At 42.9% G+C, this 18812-nt stretch overlaps 1 protein-coding gene across 2 annotated transcripts in view; it reads right to left on the bottom strand.

Annotated features, from left to right (window-relative positions):
- Window positions 1–18812, bottom strand: part of celf2 (cugbp, Elav-like family member 2) — an 809970-nt gene that overhangs the window by 696876 nt on the left and 94282 nt on the right. Inside the window, exon 1 of one of the 2 annotated variants that reach the window (XM_072241413.1) lies at window positions 2581–2703. The exons of the other annotated variant lie outside the window; for it this stretch is intronic. Coding sequence (XP_072097514.1) covers window positions 2581–2633 — 53 coding nt within the window. The 5' untranslated portion in view covers window positions 2634–2703. Of the gene's footprint in view, window positions 1–2580; window positions 2704–18812 lie in introns of those variants that run through there. 2 annotated transcript variants of the gene reach the window in all.

The following is an 18812-nucleotide window of genomic DNA, read 5'->3' as shown; positions in this document are numbered from 1 at the left end:
CATATGAACTTGCAGATCATGGCAGGAATTGAATCCTGATCTTTGGCGCTTTAAAGATCAGTGCTAACCACTATATACCGCATCATACAGCAGTGAAAAAGGCCCTTCAGCCCAACAAGTTTGTGCTACCCATCAGGAATCCATTGACCACAATCCCACACGAATTCGATTTTATTTCTCCACGTTCTCATTGACCACCCCGAAATTCCGATCAGCTGCACACTAAGAGTAACTTATAGAGGCCAAGTAACCCACCGACTCACATATTTTTGGAATGATGGAAGAAACCAGGCTACTCGGAGGAGACCCATAGGGAGAACATGCAAACTCTACACAAACAGTGCTGGAGACCAGGACTGAACCCGGAGTCGCTGCAGCTGTGAGGTAGCAGCTCTATCAGCTGCACTGCTATAAAATCCAGTCACTGTGGTGATGTAAACATTTTGTGCTCAGCAAGCTCCCACAAGGAGCAGGGTAGGAATGATCAGCCTATCTGGTTCCAGGCAATGTTAACATTGAACCTAGAACAGTACAGGCCCTTTCGTCCACAATGTTGTGCCGATATTTTTAACCTACTCTAAGATCAATCTAACCCTTCATAGACCTTCATTTTTCTATCATCCACTTTCAATTTTTCCATCTATGTTAACTGATACATTGGCCAAAGTTTCACAGATAATATCTCTGCACTTCTTCCGCCTATTGTCAACTACCCTCCAGCAACTCACACAAATGATGGAGGAACTCAACAGGTCAAGCAGCATAGAACAGGCCCTTTGCCCCCATTATTGTGCTGACCTTTTAACCTACTCCAAGATCAATCTAACCCTTCCCTCCTACATAGCCCTCCATTTTCTATCATTCATGTGCTTATCTAAGAGTTTATTAAATGTCCAGAATGTATCTGCCTCTACCACAACTTTTGGCATGTAACTTACCTCTGACATCCCCTTTCTACTTTCTTCCAATCACCTTAAAATTATACCACCTTGATTTAGCCATTCCCCCCCCCCCGGGAAAATGTCTCTGGCTATCCACTGAAACTGTGCCTTTTATCATCATGTACAGCTCTATCAAGTCTCAACCTCCTTCACGCCAAAATGAAAAAGCCCTAGCTCGCTTAACCTATCTTCATAAGACATGCCTCTTAGTACAGGCAGCATTCTGACAAATCTCTGCACCCTCAGGTCCTGATGAAGGGTCTTGGCCTTAAACACTGACTGTTTATTCCCCTCCTCAGATGCTGCCTTACTTACTGAGTTCCTCCAGCATTCTCTGTGTGTGTGTCATTCAGGAGTCCCAGCATCTGCAGAATCTTGTGTGTCTTTTATATAGCTCTCCCTGTGTCCTAGTAAACATTCCCCAAAAGCACTACTGACAATAGTGTAAAGGTCGTTTATCTTATGGAGTATTTAAGGATTATCGCTGCTTTGAGACTTGTGTGACAGAGGCAAAGAGGAACTTGGTCAGGATCAGCATAAGCCAATGTTGCCTGGGTAGAGGTATCCATGGGGTAAGTGCAGAAACAGCGAGCGTGGGGGAACAAAGAGGGTAAATTGGCAGTGGATGGTGAGGAGATGTGAAGAAAATGGGGGAAGTGAGTAAATAAAGCCACGGGCGACGGGGAACCTTTCCTATGTGACCAGAGTGACTGCTTGGATCTCAGTCTTGACTATAATGGCAAGAGCCCGGATTCCACAGCAGCAGTCTGCAAAGTATTCCCGCTGCTTCCAGACATATATTTATATATATATATAAACGCGGAGCCTTTAAAACCTACCTCCTCATGAATTATCTACTTTAGACAGCAGAAAAAGCACTACTGTGGCACAAAGCATTACTACAGCTCGGCGAACAACAAAAGGAAAATAGCAAGCCATGAATTTAATTCAGACGGAGAAGCTCGCTCTTTGTTGAAATCCAACCCCCCCCCCCACCCATCCTATTTACATTTACCTCCCCTTGTTAAATTCTGCTCAGGACTGGACACAGCAGCAGATCCCAGAGAAAGATTCAGTGCAAGGAGAGATTGGTGAGGGGTGGGGGGGGGGCGGGGAACGACTGCTGAATATCCTTATTCATCAGAGAGAAAGAGTGGCACGGCTTAAATGCCCCCTCCCGACCCTTCTCCTTAAACTCGCCTCCGCTCCACCCCACATATTGCTTAGTCAACAAAAAATGTGGCTGAATCCTATTACACAGAGCCAGACACAGAGAGCTGAGGGGGATAGGCACCCGTCTCCGCTTGGTGTTCTCTTCATCATTCCAAAGAAACTTTCCCTGTGGTTTAAAATCAGAATCCCAACACGGAGCATTTCTATTGTATAAAAAGCCCCCCCCCCCGGAGCTTTCCTGAAACACCAGCCATTCCCCTGGCCTGCGGGGGATGTCATTTACAATCACAAAAGCAAGTCACTTCGCCAAAGGGGTTGGCGGTGAGGAGAGGAGGGAAGGCAGAACGGGAGAGACTTCAACTGTGCGGCGTTCGCATTGAGACAGCGGAACTAGTTCTAACGCGCGGCGCCAGAGAATCATTCTCTAACAATAAGCGTCGGGTGCCAGAGCACCGACTGAGCCTACCTCAGAACTTTCCAGCTCTCGAGTGAGTGCAGCTCGGAGATCACGGAGACCATTGTAAACAAGACAGGCTGAGGAACAAAAAAAACAGAGAGAGGGAGAGGCAGGGTCTCTGCAGCTGCTTAGAGCCCCAAGCCTTTTGCAGCAAGGTTCGTCCTATTCTCGTGTCTGATAAGCACTTGTCACAGCATTCCCTCCGCCCCTTCATCAATCCAGCTACTTTATTGCTTTTTCATTCCACCATCTCCTCTATACTTCCCCACCCCCGCCACGCTACTTCTTTTGGACTCCCACCCCTCACCAACCACCCCCCCACCCACTCACTCAACCTCGTCATGTACAACCAGAGGTCAAACGCAAGTCTGCTCACATGCGATTTCTGCTCATTGAAGCTTGGCAGTTCTTTGCTTATTAATGCTGCACCTCATTTGCTTGTTTTTGGGAGATCGCAAAGGTCAAACTGTGTCTGAAGACCTTGCAGATTCTGTCAGCGAGCGGTTGCAGGACAAGAATATGTACTAACTTCCAATACTCTCCTCAGTCTTACATACAACCCGCGCGCGCACACACACACACACACACACACACACACACACAAACATACATGCACACCGACACACACGCATGCACATATACCCCACACAAACACGGATACAAATATACACACACACCCACACACAGGTACATGCAAATAGGTACTCCTCCCTCACACACAGATACAGACGCACACATATACACTGGCACCCTCACATATTGATATAGTCACGCACAGACACACACTCACAGATATCTCTTACACACACAAAAGCATACATGCACAGACACACCTACACATATACTACACCCCGCCACACACATACAGATACACACACATATATCCCCTACACACACAAATATACATGCACAGACACACATACACATCCCCATCCCCCACACATACAGATATACACACACACACACACAAGCACACACAAATATACACCTCTAATGCATATATGCACCCCCCATACACAGATACAGACACACACACACACATATGCACAAGCCCCCATACATATAAAAAACACACACACATGCACTTACTCTCTGTCTAAATTTTTCTCCTCAAAATCCTTTCCTATTAGGAGAATCCAGGATGGCTGCAAAAACTGAATGGCTCCAGGCTGTGAGACTAATGAATACCCTGCCACCACTGAGGTCTCATCACTAGGACAGTGAGCTCTTCATTGTTCACTATACTGTTTACTGTTTACCTGTGCTACAGACTTCCCATGCATTTTGAATTACATTTATTAACTTTTTGTGGTAATATTATGTTTTATGTGTTGTGTGGGTGCACCGTGGTCTGGAGGAACGTTGTTTTGTTTGGTTGTATAAGTACAGTCAGATGGCAATAAACTTCAACATGAACTCAAGTGTGTGCTATCCTGTGTTTTGTTTATTTATCACTGTCATATACTGTACAGTGAAAATCCTCAATGGTAACCACAGCTTTCAAACTCTTCATGAAAGTTTCTCTTGCTGAAAGGCGTGGTGTGAGGCTGCTGTTTCACGGCAAGCTGACCACTCACACCACATGTAGCTCTGTAGCAAATCCTCACTGGTCAGGGAGAGGTCCCAGTACTCAAGGCTGTGAGGAGGCATGTGTCAAAACATGATGCCTCTCACATTCAAAAGAGCCTGAATTTCACTGCAACACACACAAAATGCTAGACCTTTGTCTTCTTCAGCCTGTCGGATGATAGCATTTGTTACTTTAACGGCGAGAAGATCTATTCTGTTGAACTGGAAGGAAACTAATTCTCCCAACTACATTCCAATGGTTTTCTCAAACTATATTAAGTTTAAATTTAGAAAAAATTTGAAGTGATATTTTTGACCCTTCGGTTAAATTTGAAGAAACTTGGAAACCTTTTATGCAACATTTTCATATGATGTAATCTGACCTTTCTGAATCTTTTTTTAAAACTTATATGATTAGAGGAGCGGAGTTAACGACATTACTGAACGCGTCTGATACAAGCTATTGGTCTAGCCCTGTTTTGCTTTTTTTTGGGTTTTTTTTTGTTTATATATTTTTTTTCTTTTTATTTCTTTTTTAATGACTAATTTCATTATGAGTTTGGAAGTCTTTATATCTATGTTACTTAAAATTCGTTTTATATATGCTGATTAACATTATTCCAATTTCTTTGTACCAAATTTGTTATTGAGTTTATAATTTTGAAAATTAATAAAAAGATTTAAAAAGAAAGAAAGAACAAAATGCTGAAGGTACTCAGAAAGTCAGGCGGCATCTATGGAGGGAAATAAATAGCCGATGTTTCAGGCTGAGACCCTTCATCAGGGAAGAGGCCAGAATTAGAAGGTGGAGAGAGGGGTAGGAGCATAACCTGCCAGGTGATAGGTGAGACAAGGTGAGGGGGCAAGGTGGGTAGGTGGGGTAGTGGTGTGAAGTGAGAGGCTGGGAGGTGATAGGTGGAAGAGGAGAAGGGGTGAGAGGGGAACCAGAATAGGGAATGGAAAAAGAAGAGAGAGAAGCAGAGTAATTACCAGAGGTTAGAGAAGTGGATGTTCATACCATGAGGTCGGAGGCTACCCAGACGGAAAAGAGTTTCACTGCAGATAAGACTGAGCAAATCACTGCCTTTTTGTTTCCCCACACCCTATGATTACTCTTCCCTCAGTTCCCCCCCCCATGTAATCTAAGCTTGCAATATTAATAACTGATAAAAACGTCTTCAACCCTTCAACCATGCTCAGAACAGACTGATTCCCTCAGCACCCCATCCCACCTCTGAACTTCCCTATTCTCCCCCTGAGGGACAAAGTAATTGAAAAAGCATTCCAGACTCTTCATTTCCTCTTGGGGCTAGATTCCAAGCCAGAAAATGTTATAAAACCATAGGACATAGGCATAGAATTAGGCCATTGGCCCACCGAGTCTGCTACGCCATTTCATCATTGACCAGGTAGCACAGGTGATTGGGTTATAAAGTGGAGTAATTTATCTGATGGTGTGGCAACTTCAAAAGGAAGCATTCCTGATTTTTAATTGCATGCTCCCTTGCATCGGGTCTAGTCCTCAGAAATGAACCTGAACTGATTGTTGTCCCAGCTAACTCTTAGGTGATCTGCTTATTGTTTCTGTTAACAATCCCATCAATGGACCAAATTGTGCTTGACCCAGGCCATTGCCTGTACTTTCCCACACCCCTTTCCAGTCCTGTATTAAGTTTCTGAGGCCCTTCTCCAGCATTGAATAAGATCTGAGCCTGGCCTTAGCTTCCATTTCTCTTTCTGATCTCCGTTACTTTGGGTTTCCATTTAGTGCAAAAATCTGTTTATCTACACTTTGAACATTTGAAGGCATCATCCACAGCTCCCTGGGGAACAGAATTCAAAAGCTTAAAAGCCCTCTGATGGAAGAATTTCCCACACTCAGCATATTGTGTTAACTCATAAACATAAGAAATTCTGCAGATGCTGTAAATCCAATACAACATACACCAAAATGCCGGAGGAACTCAGCAGGTCAGGCAGCATCCATGGAAATGAACAAACAGTTGTTATTTTGGGCCAAGACACATCTTCAGGACCCTTCTTCCTATTGTGTTAACTGTTTTAATGTTGTTGTTTTCAAGATAAACATTGGCCAGGACAATATGGAGAAAACCATTGCAAGGTTCGTGTTCAGGAACAGCTATTCCCCTTCACCCATCAGGCTTCCGAACCAGCATAGACATCTTCACTCAACACAACACTGAACTGACCACTGAACTCAAACTATGGACTCACTTCCAAGGGCTCTACAAGTCATGTTCTCAGTATTATTTATACACTATTCATTATTATTATTCGTTTTTTTGTTGTTGTATTTACACAGTTCGTCTTCTTTTGCACATTGGTTATTTCTCAGTCTTTGTTTGCGAGTGATTCTATTGTATTTCTTCGTTCTAGTATGAATGCCTGCAGGAAAGTGAATCTCAAGGTGGTATATGGTGACATAGACATACTCTGAACTTTGATCTTTGCATCAATTTGCCCCACCTTGGAATTTTCTTCATAACTAATAAACAAATACAAGCAGAAAGAATTTTCTTTTTTTTCTCCGAAGCCTGAATGATTTTCCTCTCGGGATTTGTAGTGAACAAGAGATTATTATTTTATTGTCCAGACACTCGGATGCATTTCTACTCTTCTTCAGGAGAGAGGATGACTTGCTTCCACTCCAGGTCTGAGGGATGTAAGTGCTTTTACACTACTTCTTTTAACATGGAGCGGTACTTGTACACTTTGTCCACTGTTATGAGGTCCAAGATAACAGGAGACCAGGCTTTTTGCTCAGACTTTAGCGCATGCACACAGACTCATGGCAGCATGGTAGCACAGCTGTTAGCATAATGCTCTACAACTCTAATGATCGGGGCTCAATTCCCACCGTTGTCTGTAAGGAGTTTGTATGTTGTCCCTGTGACTGCATGGTTTCCCACAAAGTGCTCCAGTTTGCTCCCACATTCCAATGATGTACAGGTTGGTAAATTATGGGCATGCTAAGCTGGCACTGGAGGCACGACAACACTTGTGTACTGCCCACAGCACATCCTTAGCCTGTGTTGATTGTTGACGCAAATGGTGGATTTCACTGTATGTTTCTATATTTCGATGTACAAGTGACAAATAAATCTAATATTTAATTTTTCATGGATCACACATACATAAATACATGATTTTGCCATCCATTTCCTTCCAGTTCCCCGTGGAACAGCCCCAGGAGAGACAGAAGAATCAAATTCAGTTACTCAGCTGTGGCCTGGCCTTGATTCTGTAAGGAGTTTGTACCTTCTCCCCGTGACCACATGAGTTTCCTCCAGGTGACCAAGCTCCCTCTTACCAAAGAGGTATGGGTTAGGAAGTTGTGGGCATACTATGTTGGCGCTGGAGGCATGGTGACATTTGCAGGCTGTCCCCAGCACATCCTTGGACTATGTTAGTTGTTGACACAAATGATGCATTTCACTGTATGTTTTGATGTACCTACATGGTGAAAATAAAGCTAATCTTTCTTTTCCATCTGCAGAATCTCCTGTATGTGTGGGGGGAAATAGACCATTGATGTTTCTGGTCGAGACCTTTCATTTGGACTGAAAGACAGAGGAGCCACAGCCTGTAAAAAGAGATGATTTGGACATCTGTACTAGTGACAGTGTCTTTCTCCTCTGAACAGCAGCACATTTGAGTGCTGAATATTTGAAGTTTGGGCTCAGGCTCTGAAATGGGACTTGAATCTACAACCCTCCAACTCAGAGGAGAGGCTTCCACTAGCTGAACCACAGCTGACATCCAGCAAAGGGCTGTCAGACAAAAGTGGATGACAGATTATGTCTCGGTGTTGCAGCCTGACCTGACAATGGCTGAGTCGGTCTTGGTTGTCAACCATGTCAGCCTTGGACAAGTCCCAGGTGTGCGCTTTTCAGCTGCAAACTGCAAATCTGTGGTGTTCACTCGCATGCCTATGCCCAGTAAGAAAGCAAGCTGCACCTGTCACATAGGCTGTAGGACAGACTCCAGAGACAGCAAGGCATGTATCCTCTGTCACTGTTGCACATTGGGAGATGCTATGTGAGTTGATCTTGTTTAAGAAGGTAAAGATTAACTTTATTTGTCACAGGTACATCACAAACTCCACCACGGTTGGGCCCAAGCCTGGCTATGACAGGAGAAGGGTTGGGCATGGGGCTAGCAACCTCGTCCCATTAAAATCCAGAGCTACAGAAACACCAACAGAAGCTCCAAAGATCTCATCCCTGGGAGAGGAAGGACTTATGCCTAGAAGATGCATGAATTTGTGTAGTGAAAGCAGATGCCACAGGGCCGATTAACCTTCAGCACAGGACAGATGATTCCGGCGAGCTGCTGTTGGCAGCCTATGCTCCAGAAGGGTGATGGGCTTAAGAAGAAGACATCAAAGCATACAGTGAAATGTGTTGTTGGCATCAATGACCAACACAGTCCGAGGATGTGCTGGGAGCAGAATGCAAGTAGCCCTATGCTTCTGGCACCAACATAACATGCCCACAACTTACGAACCCTAACCCATGTGTCTTTGGAATGTGGAGAGAACTGGAGCACCCAAAGGAAACCCCACACTGTCATGGGGAGGACGTGCAAACTCCCTGCAGACAGTGGCGGGAATTGAACCCCGACATTACAGCCTGTGCCATAAAGTATTAAGCTAACCACTATGCTTCTGTGCTGTCTACGTTGAGGTGGTCTGTCCTATCTGTAATAATGTGTAAGAGACAACGGGAACTTCAGAACAAGAGTCTGCACTTTATTGAAAACTGGCAATATCTCGTATGCGTGAGCTTACACCACACACATGACAATGTCACACATGACTCATTTACCTGTGTATACAGAAATATACCACTCTGAACCTTCAGAAAAGTATTTCAATGGCCATTAGACATTCAAAGTCAAAGTCAAAGTCAATTTATTATCTAAGTAATAATAAGGAGGAGGAGGAGGACAGAAGATGGCGGCGTGACAACAGCGCGCGCGGCCACTTCAGTGATTGATATCTGTTATCTGTCAAGTAGGAGGCTGTGCACAATCCTGATTTGATGGAGATAGACGTGAGAACACAGAGGAACATCCGGAAAATTTCTGAAATGCCTGCTTTGCTGCCACTGCTACTGTGTGGTAACCGGAATCTCTGGAGCCGAAGGCCTCAAAATCCTCAGCTTTGCGTGTTTCAGCGGCCGGGGAGAGGTCGAAGGTACTCCAGAGGCTGTATCAGAGGGGTTGGTCGGAAGCTCGGGGTTTTTCTGACGGACGGACTCAGTGTCGGCTGTGGTCCGGTGCTTTCAAGGTATCGGCAAGTTGACGGTGCCTGGAGGTTTATGGCAGGGAGTTTCTCCTTTTTGCCGCCTGCTATCGGGGACTCGGGAGTCGATCGACTCGGGACCTTGAGACTTTTTTTTTTACTGTGCCTATGATCTGTTCATCATCAAATTATGGTATTGTTTTGCACTGCTGTAACTATATGTTATAATTATGTGGTTCTGTCAGTGTTAGTCTTTGGTCTCTCTTGTTTTCTGTGCTATCACTCCGGAGAAACATTGTATCATTTCTTAATGCATGTATGCATTTCTAAATGACAATAAAAGAGGACTGAGTGTTCTCATAATCTGAAGTATGTATAAGTCACCATATACTACCCTGAGATTCATTTTCTTTCAGGCATTTACAGGACAATAAATAAATATGATAGGATTTATGAAAACTATACATAAACAAAAACTGGCAAACAATCATTGTGCAAAAGAAGACAAATTATGCAAGCAAAAATAAAAAAAATAAATATTACCGAGAACCTGCGGCGTAGTGTCCTTGAAAGTGAGTCTGTAAGTTGCAGGATCAGTTCAAAGTTGACGTGAGTAGTTATCCACACTGGTAAAGGAGCCTGAGGGCTGTACAGCGATAACTGTTTCTGGACCTAGTGGTGTGGAACCTAAGGCTCCTGTACCTCTTACCTGATGGTAATAGTGGAAAAAGTATATGGCCTGGATGTTGGAGGTCCTTGATGTTGTATGTTGCTTTCCTGTGGCCCCCTCCTTCTAAATATACTCATTGGTGTGGAGGGTGGGAACAGTTATGGCATAGTGTCTGTCTAAACTATGTGTTAATCGTGACATTTTAGTTATTTCTTGATCCAAAAAATACATGATGTCATAGCCTGTTGACTTCCGACCTCATACTTGCACTTTCTCACAAGTATTCCATCTCTGTCTGCTGTACTTGGTCATTGGCTTTCCCGAACTCATTTACTCGTTTTGCCTGACTTGCTCCCCTTGTCTTTTTTTTGGCTAATGAGGCACTATGATGAGACTCAGGAATTCGTTCAAATACGACCTCGCAAATGTCTCCTCCAAGCTGGGCAACAACAATCTCCAGTGTTCGTAGCCTGGGAGGCATTGAATTCTGCATTGATAATGGTATTCTACCACAACAAAAGATAAGAACCCAGTGTGTCCAGCAGCGTCTGTGGAGGCAAAAGATGTAGGTCACTGTTTTGGTCGAGACACTGAATTTGTACTTTTTTTCACAGTATCTGCTTGACCCACTAAGTTCTTTCAGTGTTCCACTTTTTCTGCTCTAGATTCTAGCAATCATGATCTCGTTTATCTTCACGCCAGCATTGTACAGTACTGGGGCAAGCTGTTAGCTAATAGTTGATTGATGACTTACCTCCGATCACCTGAAACTGGTTTTTAAGGAAGAACACACACTTAAAGGAAGGAGACATGTGGGTTGCTCATTTGGAGGAAAGATGGGTGAGGGCAATTAATGAACATTTAATGCTGTTGTACCTCACAAAGGGGCCAAACAAACATGGTCTGAAATACAGCACATAATCTGACTCTTCAGGAACATCAAGGGTTGCAGGAAATAATATCAGCCCCTGAATGGGACTTTCAGGCATGATCTCACATGTCAAACTTCAATTCATTTACAATGGCTGTCAAAAAGGATTAGAAAGTGATCACTATCTTTCTGACAAAATTGGTAGAAACACATTGAATTACTCATACTGGCCACTTCTGTGTCTGTAGGGGTGGACCTGTTGGTTTTGCTCTGCAACCTAGAGTGACTCTGACATGATGCATGGTCTCAGCCCAAACCATTAACTGTTTATTCCTCTCAATAGATGCTGCCTGACCTGCGGAGTTCCTCTGTGCGTTACTCCGGATTTCCAGCATCTGCAGACTCTCTTGTGTTTGTAACTGTGACATATTGACATAAAACCTTCTTGATCTTAGTAAAATTAAAACAGAAAATACTTGGAAAATCCAGCAGTTTCTGTAAAAAGGGAAACAAGGTTTTGTGTGGAACACACACAAAACGACATTTTGGGCTGAGACTATGTGTGTGTTCCTCAAGATTTTCCAGCATCTGCAGATCTGTTTGTTTACAGACTTTCATGAAGAGTCTTTGTTTTGAAACATTGACCCTGTTTCTCTTTCCTGAGATGAATCCTGAACTGCTGAGAATTTTCAGCATTTACTGTTGTTAAAAACAAAGGAAAATCTGCAGATGCTGGAAATCCAAAGCAACACACACAAAATGCTGGAGGAACTCAACAAGCCAGTCAGCACCTATGGACAAAAGTACAGTCGGTGTATTTTTTTCCATGGATGTGGCCTGGCCTGCTGAGCTCCTTTGTGTGTGTTTACTGGTTTTAATACAGGGTTACCAGCATCTGCAGTATTTTAGTGATCTTTTATATCTTTGTCAAGATTTGTGCAATAGACAAAGTTCAAATATCTTCGCATTCAAAATGCCAAGATATTGTCGAGTCAGAGTTTATACAGGGGCACAATTGAGAGCACCCTGACTGGGTGCATCACTGCCTGGTATGGGAATTGTTCCTCCCTCAATCGCAGGACTCTGCAGAGAGTGGTGCGGACATCCCAACGCATGTGTAGTTGTGAACTTCCCATGATTCAGGACATTTACAAGGACAGGTGTGTGAAAAGGGCCTGTAGGATCATTGGAGACCCAAGCCATCCCAACCACAATCTATTCCAGCTGCTACCATCTGGGAAGTGGTACTGCAGCGTAAATGCCAGGACCAACAGACTCCGGGACAGCTTCTTCCACCAGGCCACCAGACTGATGAACTCATGCTGTCTTGAGTGTACTCTATATTACACTGACTGTTCTACTTATTACAAATTATTATAAATTACTATGATTGCTCATTGCACATTTAGATGGAGACATAACGTAAAGATTTTTACTCTTTATGTATGTGAAGGATGTAAGAAATAAAGACAATTCAATATACAACATGGAGAACAGGCCTTTAGGCCCAAATCATCCTGACTGACTAGGTTACCTAACTAAGCTAGTCTCACTTGCTTGGGTTCAGAATCAGAACCAGAATGAGGTTTAATATCACTGTCTTATATAACATAAAATTTGTTGTTTTGCAGCAGCTGTACATAAAACTACTATAAATTACAAAATATAAAATTAACGCAAAAAATAATAGTGAGGTAGTGATCGTGTGTTCAGAAGAGGGAAAGAAGCTGTTCCTAATCATTGAGTGGGTCTTCAGGCTCCTGTACCTCAAGTCAAGTCAAGTCAAGTCACTTTTTATTGTCATTTCGACCATAACTGCTGGTTCAGTACACAGTAAAAACGAGACAATATTTTCAGGACCATGGTGCTACATGAAATAATACAAAAACTACACTGAACTATGTAAAAACAACACAAAAACTACACTGGACTACAGACCCACCCAGGACTGCATAAAGTGCACAAAACAGTGCAGGCATTACAGTAAATAACAAACAAGACAATAGGTGCAGTAGAGGACAGTAGGTTGGTGTCAGTCCAGGCTCTGGGTATTGAGGAGTCTGATGGCTTGGGGGAAGAAACTGTTACATAGTCTGGTCATGAGAGCCTGAATGCTTTGGTGCCTTTTGTCAGATGGCAGGAGGGAGAAGAATTTGTATGAGGGGTGTGTGGGGTCCTTCATAATGCTGTTTGCTATACAGATGCAGCATGCGGTGTAAATGTCTGTGATGGTGGGAAGAGAGACCCTGATGATCTTCCCAGCTGACCTCACTATCTGCTGCAGGGTCTTGTGATCCGAGATGGTGCAATTTTCAAACCAGGCAGTGATGCAGCTGCTCAGGATGCTCGCAATACAACCTCTGTAGAATGTGGTGAGGATGGGAGGTGGGAGATGGACTTTTCTCAGCCTTCCCCGATGGTAGTAATGGCATGCCTTGATTGGTGAAGGTCCTTAATGACAGACATTGTCTTCTTTAGTTATTGAGATACCACTTAGACTAGGCCCTTCTTTGAGCCACACCACCCAGCAAACCTCAACTTAACCCTACCCTAATCACAGGACAATTTACAATGACCTATTAACCTACCAACCGGTACGTCTTTGGACTGTGGGAGAAAACCGGAGCACCCAGAGGAAACCCATGTGGTCACGGGAAGATCCTACATACTCCTTACAGACAGTGGTAGGAATTGAACCTATGTCTCTGGTACTTCAAAGCATTGTGCTAACCACTACGTATGGCACTGCCTCTGGAAAACGTCCTCGGTGGTGGGAGGGTTGTGCCTGTGATGGAGCTGATGAATCTACAACCTTCTGTCGTCCCCTGTGATCCTGTGCATTGGAGCCTCCATACCAGATGGTGATGCAACCAGATGGAATGCTCACAACTGTACATCTACAGAAATTTATAAGACTCTTTGGTGATATATATCAAATCTCCTCAAACTCCAAACAAATTAGAATCACTGGATGCCTTCTCTTTGTTATTGCATCAGTCGTTGCTGGGCCCAGGATACACCCTCTGAGATGGTGACATGAAGCTGCTCACCTTTCCACTGCTGACCCCTCGAGGAGGAATGGTCCACATTCTCCTGACTGTCCCTTCCTCAAGTCCGCAATCAGTTCCTTGGTCTTGCTGACGTTGAGTGCGTGATTGTTGTAGTGACACCACTCAACCAGCTGATTATCTCATTCTTGCACACCTCCTCATCACCAGGTGAGGTTCTGTCAACAATGGTGGTGTCATTGAAGAACTTACAGGTGGTGTTTGAGCTGACAGGAGTTAATTCTAGCCATTGCAAGCTTCTTGAAGGACCTCATCATAGTAATGTGAGTGCTACCGGGTGATAGTTGTAGAGAAAGGTCGCCCTGCTCTTCTTGGCACCAGTATGACTGCTGCCCTTTTGAAGCAGGCAGGGACCTCAGACTGCAGCCGTGACTATTGAAGATGTCCTGAACACTCCAGCCAGTTAGTTGGAATATGTTTTGAAGAAGGGTCTCACCCCGAAACGTCGACTGTTTATTCATTTCCACAGCGGCTGCCTGATCTGATGAGTTCCTCCAGCATCTTGTGTGTGTTGCTCAGACTTTCAGTACCTGGCTAGGCACACTGTCAGGACTTGATGCCTCGCGCGGGTTCACCTTATGACATTTGCCTCTGAGATAGAAATCACATGGTTTGGTCCATAACCCTGTAAACCTTCCCTATCCATGTACCTGTCCAAATGGTTTTTAAAAGACGTACTTATACCTGTCTCTACCGCCTCCTTTGGCAGTTTTTCCCTCATGGACACCATTGTCTATATGAATAATTTACCCTTCAGATCCCTTTTAAACCTTCCCTTTTCCTGATAAACCAATGCCCTCTACTTTTGGACTCCATATTTTGTGTGTAAAGATTCATCCAACCAGGGTGGATGTTGTGTGCAGTACAGACAGCAGTGACCTGTAATTAGTATGAATATTCTGATGTAAAATGGTTGCATGTCTATATTTCGACATTAATCAGAGTTAGTCCAACTTCTGATATTGCACTTATGAACACATTTTTGTGTTGTCTCAGCAACATTTGCAGCAGGTACTGGAAAGTATCTTTGTGTAAATCTGAAGTAAATTTTGTACTCTCATAACACACAAGCTCTTCATGCAAAACCCTGGATAAAAATAAAAATGTTTGTATTTTGTTTGGAAGACTGATTCAACTGTGTAATCATACTAGATAACAGAATCACCCATTTTTGCTTTCTAGATATTGCCATGTTTGGCCTCTCCAAATGAGGGTTTAGAATGGCTAAGGAGGGCTTGTGATCCATAAACAGAGGAGCTTAAATTCATTTTTATCACGCTTGGCACAGACATTATGGCCAAAAGGGCCTGTTACTGTGCTGTACTCTTGTTCCATGTTCATTTCTTCTAGATGTGTCATTGCTTTGCACATCTGGTTAATCTAAATTCATTTCCCCTCTCTCTCTCTCACACACACACACACACACACACACACACACACACACACGCACACACACACACGGACACACACACGCACACGGATACACACATGCGTGCGAACACACGCACGCACACGCACACATGCATGCTCACACACACACAGAAGATAGACATTTGAGCTTACAATCTACCTCAACATAATCTTGCCCGTAATCACTTACCTGCGCGGCACTTTCTCTGCCACTGTTACACTCGATTATGCTTTCTGTTATGGTTTTACCTTGTACTATCTACCTCAGTGCGCTGTGTAACGATTTGATCTGCAGTATGCAAGAGACTATATCTCAGTACATTTGACAACAATCAACTAATTCCATCTCCAATTCCAATACAGTATTCTATTGGTCAGGATTACACTGGTGGCACCACCCTGTTTATCCGTTCCTAGGGGTTGGACCCAGATACTTCTGCATCACTTTCCTTTCTCTGACAAACATTACGCATTGTCTCCCAAGTGAGTGGCCATCAGTGTGTCTGTAGTAGGAATGTGTACCACTTGCATTCACATGGTGCTGACTCTGTTTCTGACTTGGAGCTTTCACTGCTGACTTCTGATTTTTAACTATTGTCATGTTTGGGTTTGGTGATGAATGAAGGTCTCTGGCATATGCCAGTACCATTCATTTCCGTTATGGTTTCTGACCGCAAGCCAGCTCATATATAAAACTCTGCTTGTTTAGCAACTTAATAATAATAATAATAATAATAATAATAACAATGAAGCATTTAAGTATCTGGGATATCAACAAGCAAAGAAAATAGATCACAGTGAGATAAAGGGAAAACGTTTAACAGAATTTACTTCAAAGCTTAAGAAAATCTACAAAATAGAACTCGAGTGAAAATATATCAAAGGCAATAGACACTTTCGCTATGCCCATATTAATGTATTCTTTGGCATGATATCTTGGTCCAAAACTGATCTGGGAAGTTTGTGACTTCAGTTCTCATTTTTCTTTGTAAATTTTCCAGATCAGTTTTGGACTGAGATATTTTAAAGGACACTGTGTAGACTCCAACACACTTAGATTAACACTACCTAGGACAGCTGGAGGAAGAGGAATAACAGACGTTAAAAATTCACACAACGGTCAGATCAAACACTTCTAAGAGAATATTTTTATCACAAAAACAGGATTTAGCACTCCACATGAGCATCTGCAATTTGATAAGAAGTACACGCCACTAAACTTAAATGAAAGCACAACCCAGAATATTGAAGAAATTATCACTATGGAAGAAAAGTTAACTAAAGGAAGAGCATGACCCTCTATGGAAGACATCCCCATGAGCTGAGCAGGCCAGAGGTGGACAAGGAAGTGTCGAACACCTGGCTCAGAGTTGGAGACCTCTTCCCAGAAATGATGGGGGTGTGGGGGGGGGGGTGGTTCTTTGTATAATACAAGACCAGGTGGTTAACACAAAAAATTATGAAAAATACATATGTAATAAAAAACAACAAATACAGGATGATAAATGCAGAAAATGCCAAGAGAAACCAGAAACAATCCAAGACGTTACAGGATCCTGCAGCAATTTAACTCAACTGATTACTTACACAGGTACAATCAAGTGGCTAACATCATTCAACAAGATCTTGCTTTAAATAATACTAACTCATAAAAGACACCATACCTTACTATAAATACAAGCCAGATCCCATTTTAGAGTCAGAGTCCAACAAATTATATTACAACCAATTCATTATTACAGATAGGACAATCCATAATAACCGTTCTGATATAATATTATAGGATAAACAAGCAAGAACAACTTTCTTAATAGATACAGTCATTCCAAACAACATAACTTACAGAAATCAATAAGTGAAAAACAACAGAAAAATGCTGAATTAAAAGAGCAAATGGGAAGAATTTGGAACAGGAACAGAATATACGTTGTCCTAATAGTAATATCTACAACTGGTTCATCCCAAAGGCACTACACGATGGCATTAAACAATTAGGCCGGCACAGCAACATTTATGTAAATCTTCAGAAAGCCATTTTACTAAATATCACTAGAATAGTCTGAAAGTTCCTAACAATTGAGAAATGAGTGTGCTTGGCTATGCCCGTACTTCAGGTTTTACCAGCTTGAGATAAGAAAATAATGAAAATACAACAACAACAATAATAATAATCATAATAATGATTATAACAACAATAATAATGATTATTATTATAGCGAGGTTAAATAAATAGATTTTGAGCTGGTATTTAAAAATGTCAACTCAGTCTGCATCCCTTATAGATTTAGGCATTGAGTTCCACAGTTTAGGAGCACAGTTTAAAATTACCCATGAGCTCACAGGAAGAACATACAAACTCCTGATAGGCAGCAGTGGGAATCGAACTCCCGATCATACAGCTAGTGCTGTAAAGAGATTGCACGAACTGCTATGCTACGGTGCCATCCTCTTATATATCTTAATCCACATAAGGCATGGATTCAGAATTCACCAAACTCATGCCACAACAGTCACTGTTTGTCCTGTCCTTTAGTTCCTTATGTCAAACTTGTAACTTGCTATTTAAAGGGGATTGAGAGAATCTTTCAATTTCTGCACTTCTGCTGTGCTTGGAGCATCTTTCTGTGAGGCTGCCTATTAGTGAGCCTGTGATAGATCTCAAGAGTCAGTATCCACCAATAAATTTGTTCTTATGCTCTCTTATTGCAGTGTTCAGCACCTGTGCATTTGTAACACTATCCTCTAGTGTGAGAATATTGTTAGCTGCAAGAACCATTTTCATCTTATCCAAAGACACTGTGAAGGGCTCACCTCTCCGACTGTACAGTCGGCTGCCTATTTGCGATTCAGCTGCTAATTTGTTCTATTTTCCACTGTAATAGTGATGCAGCCACACTCAAGGCTGCTGCACCCCCTGTCCATTTCTCTCGTAACCAACAGTTCCCTGAGTGCTATCTGGTACCTTCCGCCTGAGGTTTTAAATCTGTGCCCTCTAGTTCCCGAACTATCATTGAAGGGATCCCTATATGGGAAATTACTGGGTGAAGTCCATGCTTTGATATAGATGTAAGGGAACAGTAGAAGGAACAGAGGAAAAATGCAAGGAAGAACCAAGACAGAGATGAACACAGACATATCCTTGTCGTATCTAAAACTTACCCATGGGAGCTAATGATACCAATGGATATACAAGGTTAGGTTCTAACAGTTGGGCTGCAGAATTAGACTCCTTCACGCGATAGGCCAAAATGGTCTCATTCTGTGCTTCTCATTGCCAAAGCCATCCTGGAGAAAAAGTGTTGACTGCTCCAAAGCTAGAGGCAACGAGCGATATAAAAATATTCATCGATTTTTTTTTCTTGGTTTTGTAAATTGGGCCTTTCCATC

The sequence above is a fragment of the Mobula birostris genome, chromosome 23, assembly GCF_030028105.1.
Source record: "Mobula birostris isolate sMobBir1 chromosome 23, sMobBir1.hap1, whole genome shotgun sequence".
NCBI classification, from domain to species: Eukaryota; Metazoa; Chordata; class Chondrichthyes; order Myliobatiformes; family Myliobatidae; genus Mobula; species Mobula birostris.
This window is presented reverse-complemented; position numbering and strand designations above follow the sequence as displayed.